General features: G+C 38.9%; 1 protein-coding gene across 1 annotated transcript in view; it reads right to left on the reverse strand.

The window, feature by feature from the left end:
* LOC132908654 (tyrosine-protein kinase Drl-like) overlaps nt 1-18520 on the reverse strand; it is a 29363-nt gene extending 10843 nt beyond the window's left edge. The window contains exon 1 of the mRNA XM_060962859.1: nt 17933-18520. Within this exon, the coding sequence (XP_060818842.1) occupies nt 17933-18032 (100 nt within the window). The 5' untranslated portion in view covers nt 18033-18520. The remainder of the gene's footprint in view (nt 1-17932) is intronic.
* Between the last annotated feature and the right edge of the window lie 239 nt (nt 18521-18759).

Here is an 18759-nt window from a genome sequence, read left to right on the forward strand (position 1 = left end):
ATGATTTTTATGTGACACTAAAGCAAGTTTTTCTCTGTTTGCTGCAAAAGATTTAAAAATCAGACGTCGAATATAATAAGCACATTAAATTTCATACTAAATCAGTAGCGCTTTTAAATAGCACTTTTAATTAACGCAAAGGAAGCCGATAGACCGCAGTTGCACAACCGACACAGAAAATAGAGAGGAAAAATTAAATTTAATCGTTAGGGAATAAAACACGAAGAAAGTGCATATTTCAGGTAGATTAAGCATCCAGTTATCTTCAAGGAGACAGTCGATACAACGTCCACGAACCTCAGCACGAGTAATAGACTACTCAAACGCGAATACAAATCGTGTGAACCGAAGCGAAACAGAAGAGATCCTGCTTCTCCTTGCAATTTACCAAGTGAGAAAGAATAAGTAATGGTAGTACGAGCACATTGTCTCGAAAAGAAGGTGGTTTCGCTCTGTCGATTTAATGGGCTTGTTATTTTCTTACATATATTTTTACAACGCTTCTGTGAAGTTTAAAGGCACATTGAAACGCTAGCTTCGCTACCTCCGTGCCACTTAAAAGTGAATTACGATTACAAGAATTTATATCGGTGCTTTAGAAAACTCTTCTTGAGTTTCTCCTACGTTTTTGTATTACGAGAAGCTTTCGTTTCCTTTGTCATCAAAGAAAAGATTCGTTTTCTATTCCATTAAAAATCATTCGCAAATTGAGAGTTTAACAAAAACGAGACACGCTACAATAAGAGTCAAATAAGAATAAAACGTATTTTGTAGTCAACGAAACATTTGATACAAATATTTCTCCGAAAATTCAGTCTCGAATGAATAAGTTTTATTTGACAGTTTTCATTAGTCTTTACATTAAAAATCTCTTTTCTGCTTCTACACACATTTACACCCTGTATACAAATACCATATTACAATTACAAATTACAATAACCCAAGATACGAATTAAAAGTCACTGACACTAACGATAAGCGATATTAGGAAGGTAAGAACATTATGATTGCTAGCTACATTGGTATATATATCGACGAACTATTCCAAGAGAAATTACAATGGATAGTGGTGAAACTACACTTTTGTTTAATTTACATAATCAAGTCATTTAAAAAAAATGATATCATGGCTAATAATTACCTACGCATTGAGTATGTTGTTCAAATTATTTTAAGTACGATTAAAACTAAGTTATCGCCAAAGTTATTTTAAGTACCATTCTTATCAGAAAGTTAGTAAATATTCGTTAAATGGTTCGATGTCCAGAAACGCTGTGGCATCTGGTTGTTACGCTACCGAGTAATCCGCATTCAGAAGCTACAAGGTTACGTGGGCGAGTCGACGAAGGTGGAAGATCGGATAAAAAAAAGAAACGAAGGGGGAAAGATCGCACGAGAGGGAGAAGGAAGCAAGCACACGTCGTGTACTCCCTTCGAGGGTCTATGCTTGTATCAGATACGAGGGTTAACGAGGCACGAGTTGGATTTTTAAGTCACCCGAAGACAATGTGCCGTAGCCCCCACAATCGTGTCTTTGCTTTTGGTCCTTCTTCTTCGTTTACCGTCCCTTGCCTCTCGGTTCCATCGGCCTTCGGCCTTTACCGGTTTTCTGCATCAGATATCGTATGCCCACGACCTCAGCACTGGCTATTCCTCCAGCCAAAGGTTGGCCGCCTTCCCTCCTGGGGACCAAGCGCAGTGTCCGTCGTAAAAAAGACGCAATATACCCTGTAGGATCCTCTCAGAAAATAATTACCTTTAGATTCTCGAAACCCTGCTGAGTTATCGCCGCTAAAAATCGAATCTTCGTCCCCTACGAGTAGGACACTTTTATAGGTGTTCCGAGTATCGATGATCCTTACTACGTCGAGAATTACCGAGTCATCTGGACGAGGAGAGACTCTTTGTTCGGACGTTCGAAGAGTAACAAGATCTTTCTCTCGATAAACTTCACTTCCTAGAGAAGTCAACCGCAACGTTTTAACTCTACAATACCTGCTTTCCTGTTTTAGCCTCAGTTCGATCATTGTTGCTGCTTTTATCGAAAATTCTTCTAAATACAGATGTAACTGATGAGCGATAAGAAAACATCGTACAAAATGATACGATTTCTGTGAATACAAACATTTTAACGTATTATGCTATTTTACGAAACCTGCATTACTTAGAATTGGATACCAATGTCGGTATTTAAGTCAACGGCAGGTACTTTTTAACACTCGAAAGATGAGTACATACAACACAAGCATCGAGGCAGTTGGTCTATTCTTTGCAGCAGCCTAGCCATGACCTCGTTACCGGTTTAGGTATTCTTGAAACCCTTATCTAGTCGGGGGTTCTTTTACGCATTTATGCGGGAACTTTGCACGCGGGTAAGCAAGGGGTTGCGTATACCAAGGATCCTTTGATGTCTGGTACGCTTGCAGCGGGCCAAAGTGCAAGCAAGAATAGTAGAGAGAAAAGAAAAAGACGAAGGAGATGCTGTAAGAGAAAGAAAGAGAGATAGAGGGCCCTTTCAACGAAGGCGTCGACCCTCGACAACGAGTGCCAGACACAATTGTCACGAAGGGTTCCACGGCACTTGGAACCTTTCCTCCTGGTACATGTACGATCTCTAACTACACCGACCGACGCGCCTATTGGTAGAACTCTCAAACTGTTACGGAACCCCCTTACAGCCTGCTGACACCCGGAAAACATGCGGGATCAAAGATAAGAAACTAAGGAAACTTTCAGACGGCTAGTCGGTTCGGTGAACCTGCGCGCAAACAGATATCGATCAACGATATCTAGAAAGCGAAACAAAGGTAGTAAAGAACCCTGCAAGACTTCTGGCGTTATTTTTGCTCTTTGCTTTCGAGCTCTTTGATATGCTTATTCTGTGCTGTATAAAGGAGTGAGCTATGCTGCGAGAATAGAACACAAAAAGCTAGGCTTTGTGCGTTGCGTTAAAAATTATTTTAATGCATCTGTTAGCGTTATGAATTAAACATCGGCTAGAATAATATATAAATTCGATATTAAATTGTAATATATTATTTAACAAACACAAAGTGTATAATATCGCATACAAGTTTGTAACGTTGAAGAAAAGATGCACCAATACAAATATCGAGTTTTCGAGGATTCTATAAAGCATTTAAGAATACAATGGTCGAACGAAATGGTCGGTGTGGAATATAGGAAGTAAAAGGAATGGAAAGATACGGAGCTTCTCTCCCAGAGGACGATCTTCTGAATACTTTATGCCTTTCAAAGTGGTTCACTATTATGGCATAGCACGCAGGACCTTTCACTTTTATATGCTCTTCGGAGACATTATACATGTATGAAAGCAAATATTTTCAAGGTTTTACAAAGAAGCCAAATGACGCGTAAAGAGTATAAAAGAATGTATGGAAAGGGAATTCTAAAGAGAAATTAAGAAAATTTCACACTGTCAAAATAGAATGTCGAGCCAGCTTATAAAACGAGAGCTAACGATGAAAATATAACGCTGTCGCATCGAGAAAGAAGTCCAAAAGACTTTCAGACTGTCAGGAAATAAATTTCAATTATATACAGGCAGACGTAGAGTTATTTGAGTAGGATATTTGGTTCAAGCTAAACAATTTGCTTTATAACTCATTAAACTCGATTATAAAACGCTTTTCTAGCGACCTACGTTCGAAAACATATTATTTGACTGGATGTTAGTGCGATATACGATACATTGACAACGCGAAGGCCATAATTTCCTACTATAAAAAATTAAAAATTTTGTTGAATTAATATTAATACTCTCAGTCATAATTATCATAACCTAGTACCGCGTGTATATTATTGTACTTACTTAAAGTGTTGCTTACTTTACTAATTATAATACCTCCGTGCTGACTCAACTAAATTTGCGATATAGTTTTTCGAGTTGTTTTCCCGTTTCTGATACCTTTTACCGCACGTAAAGTATCTTGTCATTCTTTCGACATTGTATTAAGAACTAATAGTATCTTATGATATGCAGTAAGTTTGATTATTCGTAATAAACTTCAAAATCGAATTATAAGATTACAACTGAATCGAAAAATTAAACATGTTGATATTTTATACAAAACCACACAAAAATTAAGACGAAGGATCTGTTTCATCCGTTTGAACGTTCGAGCACACATAACCGATCAATTTTAACAAAGTCCAAAACAAGAACTATCTTCTCTAACTGTCACGCCGAATTCCTAAGGTGCTTAATCGTACGAGAAACAAAAGGGGCGGGAAAAAAGCGTTGGTACAAAGAACCGAGATAGAGAAGAAAAGAGCGTAAGAGTGTTCGTTTCGCGAGGCGCGAAACAGCCGGCAAAATTTCGCAGGGCTTCGTGTCCCCCGCTGTCAAAATACGGTATAGAAGCAAGTTGACGAGCGAAGCTCCAAGAGTCGTGGTATAAAGGAGAACTGAAAAAAAGGCTTGGTGAATTGCGGGCTAGCTGCGGGGCCTCCGATTCTCTCTACCCCTCTCCTTCTCTGGGGGCCCACGGCTTTGGGTCAGAAACCTAACACCTTTGCAGTGCAAAACCCACGGTACGCTTATAACGAGATCTTCCCGTAGCGAGCCTTTTAAAATAAGATGACGGCGGGTGGCAGTACTACGAGGGAAGAACATAGGGAGAGGGAAAGGCAGAATGCTGAAATGCAGGTCGAAGGAACAGGAAATATTAGATTTACACGTCGTGACGCCTGCTTACAATGCACCCGCTCCGATTTTTGTTCGATCCCACTGCGATTCTGCGCATCAAGCTCCTTCCATGCACTACCAACCACAATGAACATTCTTTGTCCTCGAACATGCGGAGTTAGATCTGCTCCTTTACAGCAAATGAAATTCGAAAGGAGTATGCGAATACAGCAAATCGGAAGCTGCTGTGCGCAGACAGAAGCTTCTCAATTTACAAAATGAAATCGTGAAACAATTTTTGTTGGTATTTATCAAGAAAGACGTGACAAATATATGTGTAAAAAAATGGAAAATATTACAATGTAGGAGTTGGTACAGACGACCGGTGCGTCGCCTTGCGATTTCGTGTGAGCAAAGCTGTGCGATTCGGCAGCGTCATATTTTTAATGATGCCGTGTGCGCAAGTGTGTGATTAAAAATGTAAAGCTGTCAAATTGTACAGCATCACCTGGTGCATGGTACAAAATCGCAACAATTCTCGTTACTCGTGCCCCACATCCCAGACCATTAATGAACTTATTTCACAGGAAATAACGCAATGACAAGTGAACGATGCGAAAATTATTTTATTACCAACGTAAACTAATCGTAGACTTCTAAAACGCATCGTAGAATAGCTACTTTCACACGATATAGTAAAACCTGAAGAGGAAATCGAATCTTTGAAACGAATTTCATTTCACAGCAATGCAGACGTAGTTCAAGTTTTAGTTGCAGGAGCTAACGCGGTCGAGCGCAATCGATGATTTATGAGAAATTTATCAAAAACCTACCGTGAGGATTCCTATGAAAACTCGAACACGTCAGGCCGATCCAAAAATGATCCGCGAGGCGAGGTTAACGACCAGATCAGGCAGCTGGTACTCGCCGATACCTCAACACGCAGCCTCGAGAGATCTAATAACGTATCCATGTATGCTTGTACAAACGAGCTCGAATTTATATGTGCATGTGCATGTATGTATACAAGCGCGTGCTGCCGCTGCATGGGATATTTTTCACTTTCGCCAGCGCGGGCAAACGACGCGACGCGACGTGGGCGTGCGTATATACCCTGTGCACGCACACACGTTGTTATATATCGCCAGCTTCTCACCCACGTGTGATCTCGATGTAGTACGCACATAGCTATAGGGTGTACCCTTATTGCGATCTTTTGAAAATAACAAAACTTTAACAAAAAAAAAGTCTTATCACCATACAGACAACATGTATATTCAGTTTCGGAATTCGATGCATTCGGACGTTTTGATGTCTTGGATCGTTAGTAGACTGCACATTTTTATGGATTTATGGGACATTTGAAGGTGTAAAAATGCAGAAAATGCACATAGGCGCGTATAAATATGTGAAATACTCGATGTGTGATATTTAATATCCTATTTAAGACTGTAAAAGAAATTTCCGCCTAAATTGCATTTTTTACATCACATTCGTAAAAATATAAATTTACATAAATATCCGATCGTTGGAATTCAGAATCCGAATCGATATCTTTTCACGAATACTTTGAAAAAAGAAAATGAGATACCTATATAATTGCATATTATATAATTATATAATTAAAAACTATAATACTATTCTGGTTGGGGTGCAATAAGTAATGTTTTAAAGAAGTTGCTTCCGAATAAACCCTTGAACGCGTCGACAGTTCAATCTTGGTAAGAAAATTCATTCGAAGGTAGGACAAATTTATTTGAACACCTTCTACGATCGTTTGGTCGTATTACTTAGATTGGATGATAAGTATCGTTATAAGAAGCGAGTGTGATACGTTAGACCCACCCTCTATATAATACAGGAGGCTGACTGTTTAGCATATATCGAACGAGTACGTGGGTTCTTCCTTCGCCAACGGGGGTCTCCTCTGAATAACCCATAAGTCCTAGGCAAGTCCTGGACGTCGTTTGTACACCCTCCCTGTTCCTTCTTAGTTTATCCTCTTTCGTTACTGCAAGGCTGATTCTCTCTCCGTTTCTCTTCGCAGGCCATAGGTCACATCCAGGAAGGCGTAACTTCACGCGACACTAGTTATAATTCACTCTAGAGGATCGTAAGCAAGCAAGAAAAAAGGGGGAATGAAGGAAAAGGAAAAAGACGAAGCGCTTGTCGTTGGGTTATTTCACCGTTTCGGTGATACTTTTTTCAGTCTTTCCGAAACTCAACCGTCTCTTTATAGTTTTAGCCAGCGGAAGGATTAAAAGAACCTTTTCACTGAAGTATTTTGTTACACTGAAATCCCTGACATTCTTCACTGTCTATCGTGAAGAATTTCCGATGCTATAAAGCTTGCGTTTTAAACGAAACTTTTGCTCATTTACCGACAATTTCCGCCGTAATGGTTTCCACTGTGACTTTTCTGTTTGTCACACATTATACCTTCCATTTCCCTTAATTTCTCCAATTAAGTTTCTTTTTCATACTAAGATATATCATCGACATGATTCATCGATATCGTATTTTTCAAATCTTTAAACAGAAGGAATTAAAAGGAAATCCAAAAGAGAAACGAACCAAACATGTAACTTCTCTAGAAAAATATTTAATAGGAATCCGCCATCTAGTCTTGTATAACAATAATTTCATACGTCGCAATCATCCAAAGGTTCTTCTAACAACAACACGCTGATTTATTTTCATATGTCCGCGTTAGATATGTTTCTTTCGTCTCGCGGTTAAATCTGGTTCATTGTCCTATGACGAAGAGCAGGGACAGTAGATGGACTCTCAGTATTGTAGGTAACCCTGGCCCCGTTTATTTATCGAGGGGTAGTATGGTAGCGAAACGGGAACCAAAGCAAACCTGCGACGGGTTGGGACGTGATTCTGGCATCGGGAGCTAAAATAATATTGTTCCTGGCGTGCACCCTCGAAATACGATTGCGAGCTTCGGCTAGGTCGTTACATCGTGCGGTAACGATAGTAAAAGCCTACCGAACGTTAACTGACAGATGGGTGGGCTGATTGAGACGTTGTCGCCAGTGCGGAGAGGACATATGGCACCGTACTAGCAATCAGGGCTCGGACACGAAGAAGATTACGTGGCAGCTGAATTTATCGCGACGTTGAATCGCATGTCCTTCCCTTGTACCACGTTCGTGCTCTTCGATCGACGTTGCTCGTTAAGAAGGATTCGCCAGGAAGTCGACTCCAAAGAACCGGCTATCCTGATCCTTTCAAATCCCTCGCTGTCGATCTTCCTCGCTCTCAGCTTTAATCCTTCGAGCTGTGAACTTTGCCACGTCACCCAACCAGTCCTTTTATTTCCAAATTACGTAAGGGAAAAGTTCTTTTCAGCCGCTCAGAAATCGTTTCTTAAGGAATCAATCTGCTAAACTAAATACATTAAAACGTTACCATGGACTCAGAAAAATCTTTTCAATCCTCTCACGTACGATCTCTTAAAATTTTGTTCACGTCTACGACGCTTTTACTTGCACTTTGATTTGGGTTATATGCACGTATTGATTTATATGTTAATTGATTCGTTCTAGAGAACCAGTTATGGCGTAAACATAAGTTCAAAAGCATTTATTCATTTACATATAGACTTCTCTTAATCCTGCTGTAGCCTTAGAATTTGTATACTTAAATTTTATATCCAAACGAGAAGCGTTTAATATTTTAAGGTAGTTGCAAGTAGAAAATTAAACTGAAAAGTCACGCATGTCGCAATATTTTTGAACATTAAAAAACATTAACTACAGCAACTCGAGTACCTTTCACAAATTGCAATATATCTGTCATCATTATTAAAACAACCGAAAACATATCTAGTTTAAGAAAGAAAACTTGGAAAAATGTTATCAACTATATATATGAAACGATTTATTTAAATACGACTCATGTTATTATAAGGTAATGGTTTGCGTACAGGAATATACGCAGAAATCTGAAACTCTCGCACATGCTAAAACAAGTTAACGAGGTACTAAATCCATCGAACTTTTCATCATAAACCAGGGAATGGAAGCAAGCTTCGCACAGTGAGAGTGGATCGTCAAGTAACAACTACAAAATACACCGTCCGATCCGCGGAATAACAAAACCGCTTACTCTTCTTCCGTGGCGTTCGACTCATGACTGACGTATGAATACATCCCGAATTCCAGGAAAAGAACTGACCTACGAGTACACGTGTTCCGTGACAACGCAGCTCTTTACCCCCGTCTGTCCGGAGGAAAGATCAATCTTCCGTCAGGAGTCTCACTGGCAGATTTATCACTAGAGGCTACCAAGGGATGAGTCGTGCAAGGGCGATTTCCGACGAGGAGATAGGAGGACATCGAACGTAAAAAGGCAGAGCATCCCCTGCTGTGGGGCTCCTGAAGACCCTAGCTGAGATGGCATCTACGCGCTCTAAAGCCTTCGGATGTTTAAGTGGATGGACCTTACCATGTGTTCCTTTTCACGGCACCGATGCTTTGATAATTTCAGAGACACATTCGAAATTCCGTCTGCTGTCAGAGGAATGACATACAACAAGACAGGACACTTCAGACGTAAAAGCGTATAAAAGTACTCGTGTTTGTACGTGTAGGTACAACTTGTCTTCGTCCATTTATGTTTAATCGGTTCTCAAGGTCGATGTGTGAAATCGCATTGTAGACCAGTTCTTTATCCCGAGGGCAATAACGTTGGCTTAATTAAAAATGAAAGAAAGGAGATGAGATGGTGCGGATAAAATGTTTAGTTAACATTGACAACAAAACTCAGAATATTAATTTTTGATTCGATACGCAAATGAAAACGCGCTTGTTTATAACGATTGAAAATTCGAATCTTCCAACTGAACTAAACGTATGTTGTATTATTTTAATATACATAGGTTTTAAATTATACAAACGAATTTCGTTTGCGTGATTCTGCGCATTAAGCTAATTACTGCGAGTATCCTGAGAAATAGAACCAAATCACTTCCTTTGTCAAAAATTGTGGCCGATATGCCAACCACAAAGTCTACACACCGTCAGCTTGTAACACGCAGTCACGAAACGCTAAATTATCCGCATAAACTTCCAGAACGGCGGTATTTTAGAGTTCTCTTTTCTACGGTAGTTCGTTCTAGGTAGCAACATAAAAGGTTAAGGACGGGTACCACTTAAGGAACCATTTGTCAGGAACTGTTTGTGGCCCTTGGAAAGAGTTCGGCCGTTTAGTTGCCGAGTCACCTTGTATAAGGGCCGATGCATCGAGGTCTATACGTCAGAAAAATGTTTTCTCCCATCACGAGTACAAGCTCGTGTATACCGGAGCGAACAGCGTTCCTGGATAAAAAGGTTTTATTCTGGCGGTGAGCCTGAATCACGATCTTATATTGAATCGAGGGAAGGCAGCATATTTCCTAAGTACTTCAACTACGCGAGATATTTTTCACAAGAGATCCTGTAGGAACGGCAGACTCATCTTCGAGAAACAGATGCTCGTTAAGATCCTGTCACTCAGAACTCGCTGCGTGGAAGCGAAAAAAGACTCAGGAATAAAAACTAAAAGATTCTTCGCAAGGATAATGTTGAAAAATCGATAAACGCTCTCGTTGATAGGTAAGAAAAGATGCAAAGGAAGGATAAAATAAAGGCTATGGAAAAGATACGATCGATTTACGAGATTCAATACGGTTCAAATTAAACTGAAAACAGAAAACTCAGAAAAATCGCCTCTTACGAATCTTCGTCGAGAATAATCATCTAACGATAAATCAATTCACAAACGTCGCAATATAAATCAAAAATATAAGAATAGTTATATTAACAGATACTTATAAATACTTCACCTATTCTCTTTTGTTATTCAAATTGCGTAGACTGCGAAGAATGCTTGCTAAGCGTAACACTGCGACGTACAGGGGAGCCATCGCTCATCTGTCAATACGCGCAGCTAATCTTAAACTATCAATATTCTTATATCTTACAAATCCAATTCATAAACTAGCTTTAAACGCTGTAAAATATATTTTCATCAGATATTTATCGCATATATATTTAAAAATATTTGTACTTCAATATATATAAAATATCATATTTGAAAGATTTCTTGTAGAAGCAGATCCTCTTGGATTACATCTCACGATAGCCCTCGGCAAAAAGAAAAACTCTCCCAAGTGCGATTGGAAAACAAGCGTATAACCATTTTCACCCTCGTACTATCGCGTCTCTGAATTCTCCAGGGATTAAAAGAGCTCATGCCCACATAAAAGACAATCACGTTACGGTTTCATTTGATACACAATTCTCTTTCAATTTTATTACACTGTTATTACAATTGCTTTTTAGATTAATATAGGTTGTCATCCCAAAATTGGGTATAACAAATTTACTCGTAACGATATACGATAAAGCAAATATCATTTGTCCATACATAAAGTACATTTATTCGTGCATTACCGAATATATAGAAGTAGTGCTGCAGAAAATCAGCAAGCACATATACCGTTTACGAAATGGTAAAGGTATATGTATCATGTATACCATACGCGAAGAGATTTCAATTTCGTTGTTGGGAAAAGTAACACGTGTCGTGCATCGAAACTTATCAGAAGTACTTTAGTAGGATTTTCTTCTTTCGCTGGGCAGAAAAAGACACGAGGTAAAACGCGCCGTCCGCTCTCGGAAGAAAATCCACGGGGGTCCTGTATCTCTTCGGACGGCTCCTCATGTAAATGTCTGACCAACACATCCCGTGGAGTGTCCCTGGCACGTAGGTTGAACGAAACGAGCTGACGCACACAAGCGAAAACTTAAGGCGCGGATCTTAACGAGGAGTCGAAGATTGATGCGGACAACGGTGCAGCATTCGCCCGCTGGTCCATCTTGAAACCATACACGAGTGTTTCTTCGCAGCCATTCCCTCGTAACGTATTCTTCTCTGTCGCTTGTGCATCGACAGATACGATCTACCAATTTTTTCTTTATCCTCGCCCATTTCTGTCCCTATAGTTTTTTAACATTTGCCCATATTTATCTACATACGTGACTAATTCGTCTGTTTCGTCTCGAACTCGGTGGTATCCTCAAAACATTAAAAGAATTTAATGTATCACGTCACAGTGAGATATAAGACAATTTACTGCGTTCGTTTGGATAACGACGTTACAGGTATGCTGTTAGCAAACGCGAGGTTATATACGTTGAGTAAGCAGAAAGTAAGCATAACATTTTATCATTTCACGGAGCCACCGTTTGCTACGCCACTGTGCGTGCATAAACGTTTTCACGGAGCCCAGGCGGGACCTTTGAGGCCACCCCACTCCTCAAGTAACATCAAGATGGGCCTGTCAGGCCCTAACTAGCTAAGGTCGGACCCAAGCCGGACTCACACGAGTGAAACACCGCCTCCGGCACAAGATTGTCGGAGTGCACACCACTATCGTGTTTTGACACGGACTTCTGACGGATGATGCTCGTGCGCATCATTGTGGTTTGACGTTTTCCTGATTGAACACCGCAATAATTTTACAACAAGCGCTTTCTCTTCGTATGCAAATTCGTTAAATAGAAAGTTATCGGACCAAGGAATTTTAATCCGGCTGTTAAAAGTTATTATCGCATTTGCGGTACAATCTTTTACGCGTACGGATTTAATGCAGACTTAATTCAAAATTTATAAAGTAATTCGAAATACCAAGTATAAGCAGGCAACTTATCATACATTAAATGGATTGCAAAAAAAAGTATAAAGCACAAATACTACGCGTAAGAGGATATACAGCTGTTGCGTTATGAAGATAATAAATTTATTAACTAGCGTATGAAGGTACATTGTACTTTATGTCGGCACAATTTAATCCAAGTAATACTATTGGGTTTTGTCATTGGGTGGTAACGATAAGATCTGCAAGTTGTCAACCGAATATTTTAAAAGAGGAATACATTATCGAACGACGAATGATAAATTAAGAACGCTGAAAACAACATTCCTACTTATTAACACAATGTATCTCGTAATGTTTATTATTTTCATATGACTAATATAGTAGGCAACGTCGTAGCCGGTAGACGAGCGTAATTTACTTGTTGGTTTGAAGAGTGAAGAAACGAAAATCGGAATGTAGCGTGACACCAGTGGAATTCAGTTATCTTATCCAAAGCGGATGCTACACGATACGAAGGTGGTAGCAAGCTCGTAAGGCCGTAACATCTTAAGATAACTCTAAAATTTTAGGGTCGTGAGGTGTCTTGGGACCTCGATTCAACGAAGAAAGAAAGTCGCTTCGAGAAACGCCAAGAATATTGGAAAAAGAATCATCGAGGATACACGATAAACGTGTACAAATAACGTTTCCTTATCTTCACCCTGCAACGGTATAAAAGTGTATATAATCTACTCGAGCAACGTGGCCTGCCTTCACAATTTTTCAAAACGTAAGGAGTTAACGTAATTCTTGTAAGTGGCTCTTATAAGCGCGTTCGATGTTCGACTCGTGATAAATCCAACTTTGGACTCTCGCTCTCTCACCTTCGTGTATATGTATCTGTATTTTTTTGCGCCATAAGACTTAATGAACGAAAACTACTTTGAGAACGTACAAGCCGATAACCATAATTAATCACCGGTCAATATCTTCATCGGCACTCCTTTCCATTATGATTGCGGCCGAACGAGGCAACAGAGTGGAACACGGCCGATCGAGATCAATTTCTTGCGATGCTTGTTCGTGAAGGAACGTAAGCGAATACGGGAAACCTTATAGTAAATACCGAAATTGGAAACCTCCTTCTTCCAGGAAGCGTGAATGCAGCTTGAAAAACCCGTGGTCCATATGGAGAGCGACCCAAGGGGCCCTCCAAAATCGGTATCCAGGGCTCTATCTGAACAGGCCCAATCGGCAGCATGGCCATCCGACTAAAATGAGAAACCAAGGGAAAAAAAGCAATAGAACCGGACGACTCGCACGAAAACAAGACTAAAAGAAACGACTGTCGATTATTCGATGTCTAAACAAACTAGGGTCGGTCCAGCCACCCCATGCTATGTTCGTTTAACAAGGACCTCGTTATAATATTTTATCGCGTCCCGTGTATATACTATACCAACCTATAATACCAATCTCGTTTCCTCGTTTTACCTCGAATATTTTTTTGCCTACAAAATGATATCGCGAAACGGCGACGAAACAGTCGTATAAATAAAAATCAAGGTATGGGACACAAAATGTACAGGGAAGAACCAAGTTAAAATGTAAAAAACAGGAGTGGATGATCGAGCTTTTATGGACTTTAAATTACTATATTGGATTACAACAGAAATGTTGGATTATAATTATCAATTTATATTTGATTATTCAGTTCTTGTGTATCTAATACGAAGATAAGGCCACGTTACAGTATATTAAAATAACGTAGATAAAATCAGAAAATCTTATAACGCGTGAAATTTCTGGCAATTGCTCAAGATGTACGAATGAAATAAAAATATAATCGAAGACAAATAACTATCTACCGTAACAGTAATACATTTTTTCTTACGTTCTCTTTCATAAATCATGAATATTGGAAGTGATTAAAAATTTTTAAACGATAGTGTATAATTTTAACCAATAAAATTCCGTAATACAAATTTTTCGTTATTAACAACAAATGGCTAAGTATTTCCTCTAACAGCGAAATGTGTTCACACTTTACCAACAAAACATATTTATTGCAAAAGCGGTATTCTTATTACCTATCCTTCAATGACACAAAAACAAGTTCTGCTTTTATATTAAACAGGATAAACCACTATATACATACATATTTAAGTCAAGAAACGCTATCCCATCTAGTTGGAGATGAATATCTACTTCGACGAGGTTAATACACGCCTCTGGGAGTTGTAAAATATTTTAAAATTTTCGCATATAAATATCGAGTTTCATTCGCCGTGTTCTTCCAAGTAATATAATATACCTAAAATTTTTATGTTTATGAAAATAACATTAATTGCAAACGAGTAACATTTTAATATCTAAATCTTAATATGTAAGTTTAGAAATATCATTTAAATTAGTTCCTCGAGAACGTACCGATTTAATCCCTTTCGTTTGAACGAACATTGCGCTGCCAATACACTCCAAATTTATAGGCGCGATTAATGACGCCGTCTCTAAATAGCAAATCGTACGATTCGATTCCTTTCATTCGTTGGAGCGACGCGCGTTCGCACTAAACACAATTCGATTTCAGGCAAGGCTTTTGACGCGAACACGTTTGAATTAACCAAAGAGGCCTGAGTAGATATGCATAGGAAATGCGTGTCGTCGACCGTGGAACGAAGCGCGAAATGCGTGGCTGAAAACGCGCAATGCTACACGCGAGCGCGTTTCTCTCGGCGGAGAATCGGGGCGAATCAACGAATCGGCAATTCGCTCGACTTCAGGTGTCGTCGAAACACATCTCTTCTCTTTCTGCACGGTGTGGCGCGATGCGCCGATGCTAGCCAACCGGCTCGACGCTTTTCGCGGATCAACGAGCCGAGAGAGAATTATCCGCCGCCGTGGAAGTTATCGTGGAAATATTGGAAAGTTCGTGGCGTTGAGTAGCTTTTACCTGTTTCCGGTGCAACGATTCTCCTCTAGCTCAGCGACGATTTTTGACTAACAGCAAGTACAAATGAAAAAAAGAGAAAAAGGAAAAATAAAATGCTCCAAACGAGTATACGCGTGACGGGGAAGAATGAAGATCGGGAGCGTGAGAATGGAACAAACGATCGAGTATCGTCGGACGGATTTGTCGAGCTCCCTGAAATCAACCACATCGTCCGTGAGATTTTAATGGATCGTTGAACCGTGCTGCTCCTGAGCATTCATATATTGGTTCAATCGTACTTTTATTAGAATATCGTGGTACGTAAGTATTTGTAAATTAAAAGAACGATCCGTGCTTCAAACATCGGTACTTGGACAAGCATGGAACAATTAGTGGGTATGGAGGAATATCGTAAAACTTCATTCAGAGATTAAGTTTTAGTACTTTAATCTATTATTAAAAAAGACAAAGTTTCATAAAATTAATTGTATTGTTCATAATGTGGAATTTTTAAGTCTAATTATACATCAGAGAAAATAATCGTTTATATTTATTTAACATTTTTTTAAACCCTTGAACACTACAGCATTTCGAACAAAGTGACAAATGCTCACTTCTATTATTATTAAAATAAGTAATATGCAACTCTGTACTCATAATATGGACTCAACAGGGATTTAGTATTTCGAGAACCTTTTACACAATCGTATTAATACTACAGGCAAAACTTTATAAGTCATCAATACCAATAGTTTCCTTCCATAAATATAACAAATTTAGTAATAAAATAAACAAAATTCTATAATTATAAACCAATTGATTGTTTCATTCGCTATAAAATCGTAGAATTATAGAACACCAGAAGTTTATAATCTACAATTTGTCACGCGATGGTTCAAAATAACCCCACTCCTTCTAACGCATCTCGTTTTCACGGATTTCGACTGACGAAAATTTACATTTTATAAGGACTCTCTTACACTAAAGTGATATTATTAGTTATTAAATCATTATTAATGGTTAATAACGTATAATTATCGTATAAAAGGACCTTAACACAGTAAGAATTTGCACTAATAGAAACTAATGAAAACAGAGGGAGTGAGTACATTCTTTCTTTCGTTCAAGTGGAGAATGAACACTGTTTTTAACCATCACAAAAAATGTTTAACGTGGACATTTTTGGTTTATGACTAAACTGAGGATTTTTATGCAAATTTAGATTTTTACAAATGCAAAAAAATGCAAATTATTAGTATTCTACTTTAGGTTCTTTTGTACTTTGTATTTTAAATGCATTGTACATATCTTGCGTGATTAAATTTGGCATAAATGCATACAAATCTGCAGTCTATTTATAAACCTTTGTGGGTCAATAATTCCATATTTTTTTAGTTGGAATGCCGTAAAATAGCTAAAAATGGGCATTCTCTGCTGTTTTCCTTACCTTTCAATTCCAACAACATCATTTTTGCGCTTGTTACTTTGATGAAATATTCTTAGAATACCCCTTCTTTTCTAATAACTTCTAAAAAAAGGCCACGTACATATTGTCGAAGAAAAGATGCGTAGCGAAGCGAGTTCTACGAACTAATTTTACACGCAACGTACTCACATACACGAGCCTTTATATCACAGCAGATACCGATAAATTACCATTAACTCAAGTACAAGGATTTATGACACTTTTGCTATATCGTAAATTATCTCTACTTGACCTATAGCATTTCAATGCTCAATTAAGCATATCGACAGTCTACTATTATATATTAAATTCCGTAGAATTTTAAACCGTTGACGAAGGCAATAGGTTTGCCGTATGAATGTAAGACGGTGATAATTATTCATTAGCCGAGTGAAATCTCGGTACTAGGAGCCTTTAACGTCATCGATTCCTCACTGTCCGCTGCTCAATTATGATGCTATGCGCTAATCGCTATCTTAATGGGCTTTTGATCGGTAGTTAAATTTTTTCTCGTCGGTACGTACTTTAATGGATTGTTAAGTTACTCGGACTAAAAAATTCTTTTAAATTGCATATAAGACGTACACTTGAAGAAAATCATACATATATCGGCATAGTATAAGTTATTCTAAACAATGATCTTTTTGAATATAGTTTAAAAATGTTTCTATCTATTGTATGTCATAAAGAAATAGAAAAATAAATTATTGCATAATTTTTACAACAATGCGGATAAATGTCAAATTAAGACACTCTGTTTCTAAGAACTTTTAGATACCTTAATATCTTAATGAAGAATAAAATACTAATTTCAGACATCGTGATAGATTGGTAACATAGTCCGCACTGATATTGTAAACACAACCATGTAAATATATGTAAGTAAGGATACGTTGTTCTATCTATGAAAATAAGTATTTTATTCATATTCACATCAAGTGTATGTATGAAAATAAATCATATAGCGCTACATATCAAAAGTAATCTTACTATGTAAGTAAATATTTCAGAACTTTTTGAGAGATCAACATGACATCGCTATAAACAATTTTGTTGATGTTAAAACGATATGAATGAAATATTTCTTCTAGACATACAAAAAAGTTCTTATCGAATATTAATCGAATATTATATATATACATATATAGCGAATAAGGTTTACCAAGGACATATATGTGAAAAATATGTTCAGGAACAACGCAGCGACTTAATAGAAGCGTGAATGCAAGCGTAAACGAATCGTACACCTTTGCTTACCCATTAGTTTCCGCACTTCTGCCTGGCTGAGAAAAAGGTTGAAGTAAGTTGCACCTGGCCGCACGAGAACGAACAGCAACACTGCCAATTTTAGGAGCATCGTGTCCACCACGTGCTTAACCGGTTGTACGTACTGAGTAGCCGTAAACACGAGATACGTTATGCTGTAAACAACGTTAAAGTCTTCTAACACGACTCATGGTCCATGAGTATCGTAAATCGGTGCCAATTTTTCACGGATACAAACGCACGTGACAGCACCTCTTTCCGCCACGGTATTCACGACCGGATGAGAATAGGTACGGAGCGTCGATGATATCGCACGACTTCTCTCAACGAACCAGATTTTTTGACAGTTCGTCGCGTGAAACTCGTTGAATCGTGTGAACCGCACTTGGGATATTACAGCCGTGAAACGTTGACGAACTACCTCGACAGTGTCCGTTTATTCACGAGACAACGCGTACGAGAGACGAGCTAAAGATTAAACGGAAAATAAGAGACGAAACGAGAATGCACACGCGATGAGGAAGAGCGCGCGACGTAGGTAGTTGCCTCGTGAAAGCCACAACCAGTTGTGTGCTCCGACCGCCATGGGTCGAGCGGGGTCGACGCAGGCTCACCGCAGCCGAAACTGGCCGAGTCCGGCCGAACGCAACCGAAGTCCACCCACGAGAAACGCACGTTCTAGCCGTTCTACGGATCGGATGGCCTCGGTCTTTCGATGCAGCAGCAACCAACGAGAGAATTAAAATTGAGATTCGCAAGAAAGCCGTTAAGATTTACGAGGGAGGATAATCGGGCTACATTTTTCGAGATACCAACCA

This window comes from Bombus pascuorum, chromosome 7, assembly GCF_905332965.1.
Source record: "Bombus pascuorum chromosome 7, iyBomPasc1.1, whole genome shotgun sequence".
Taxonomy (NCBI): Eukaryota; Metazoa; Arthropoda; class Insecta; order Hymenoptera; family Apidae; genus Bombus; species Bombus pascuorum.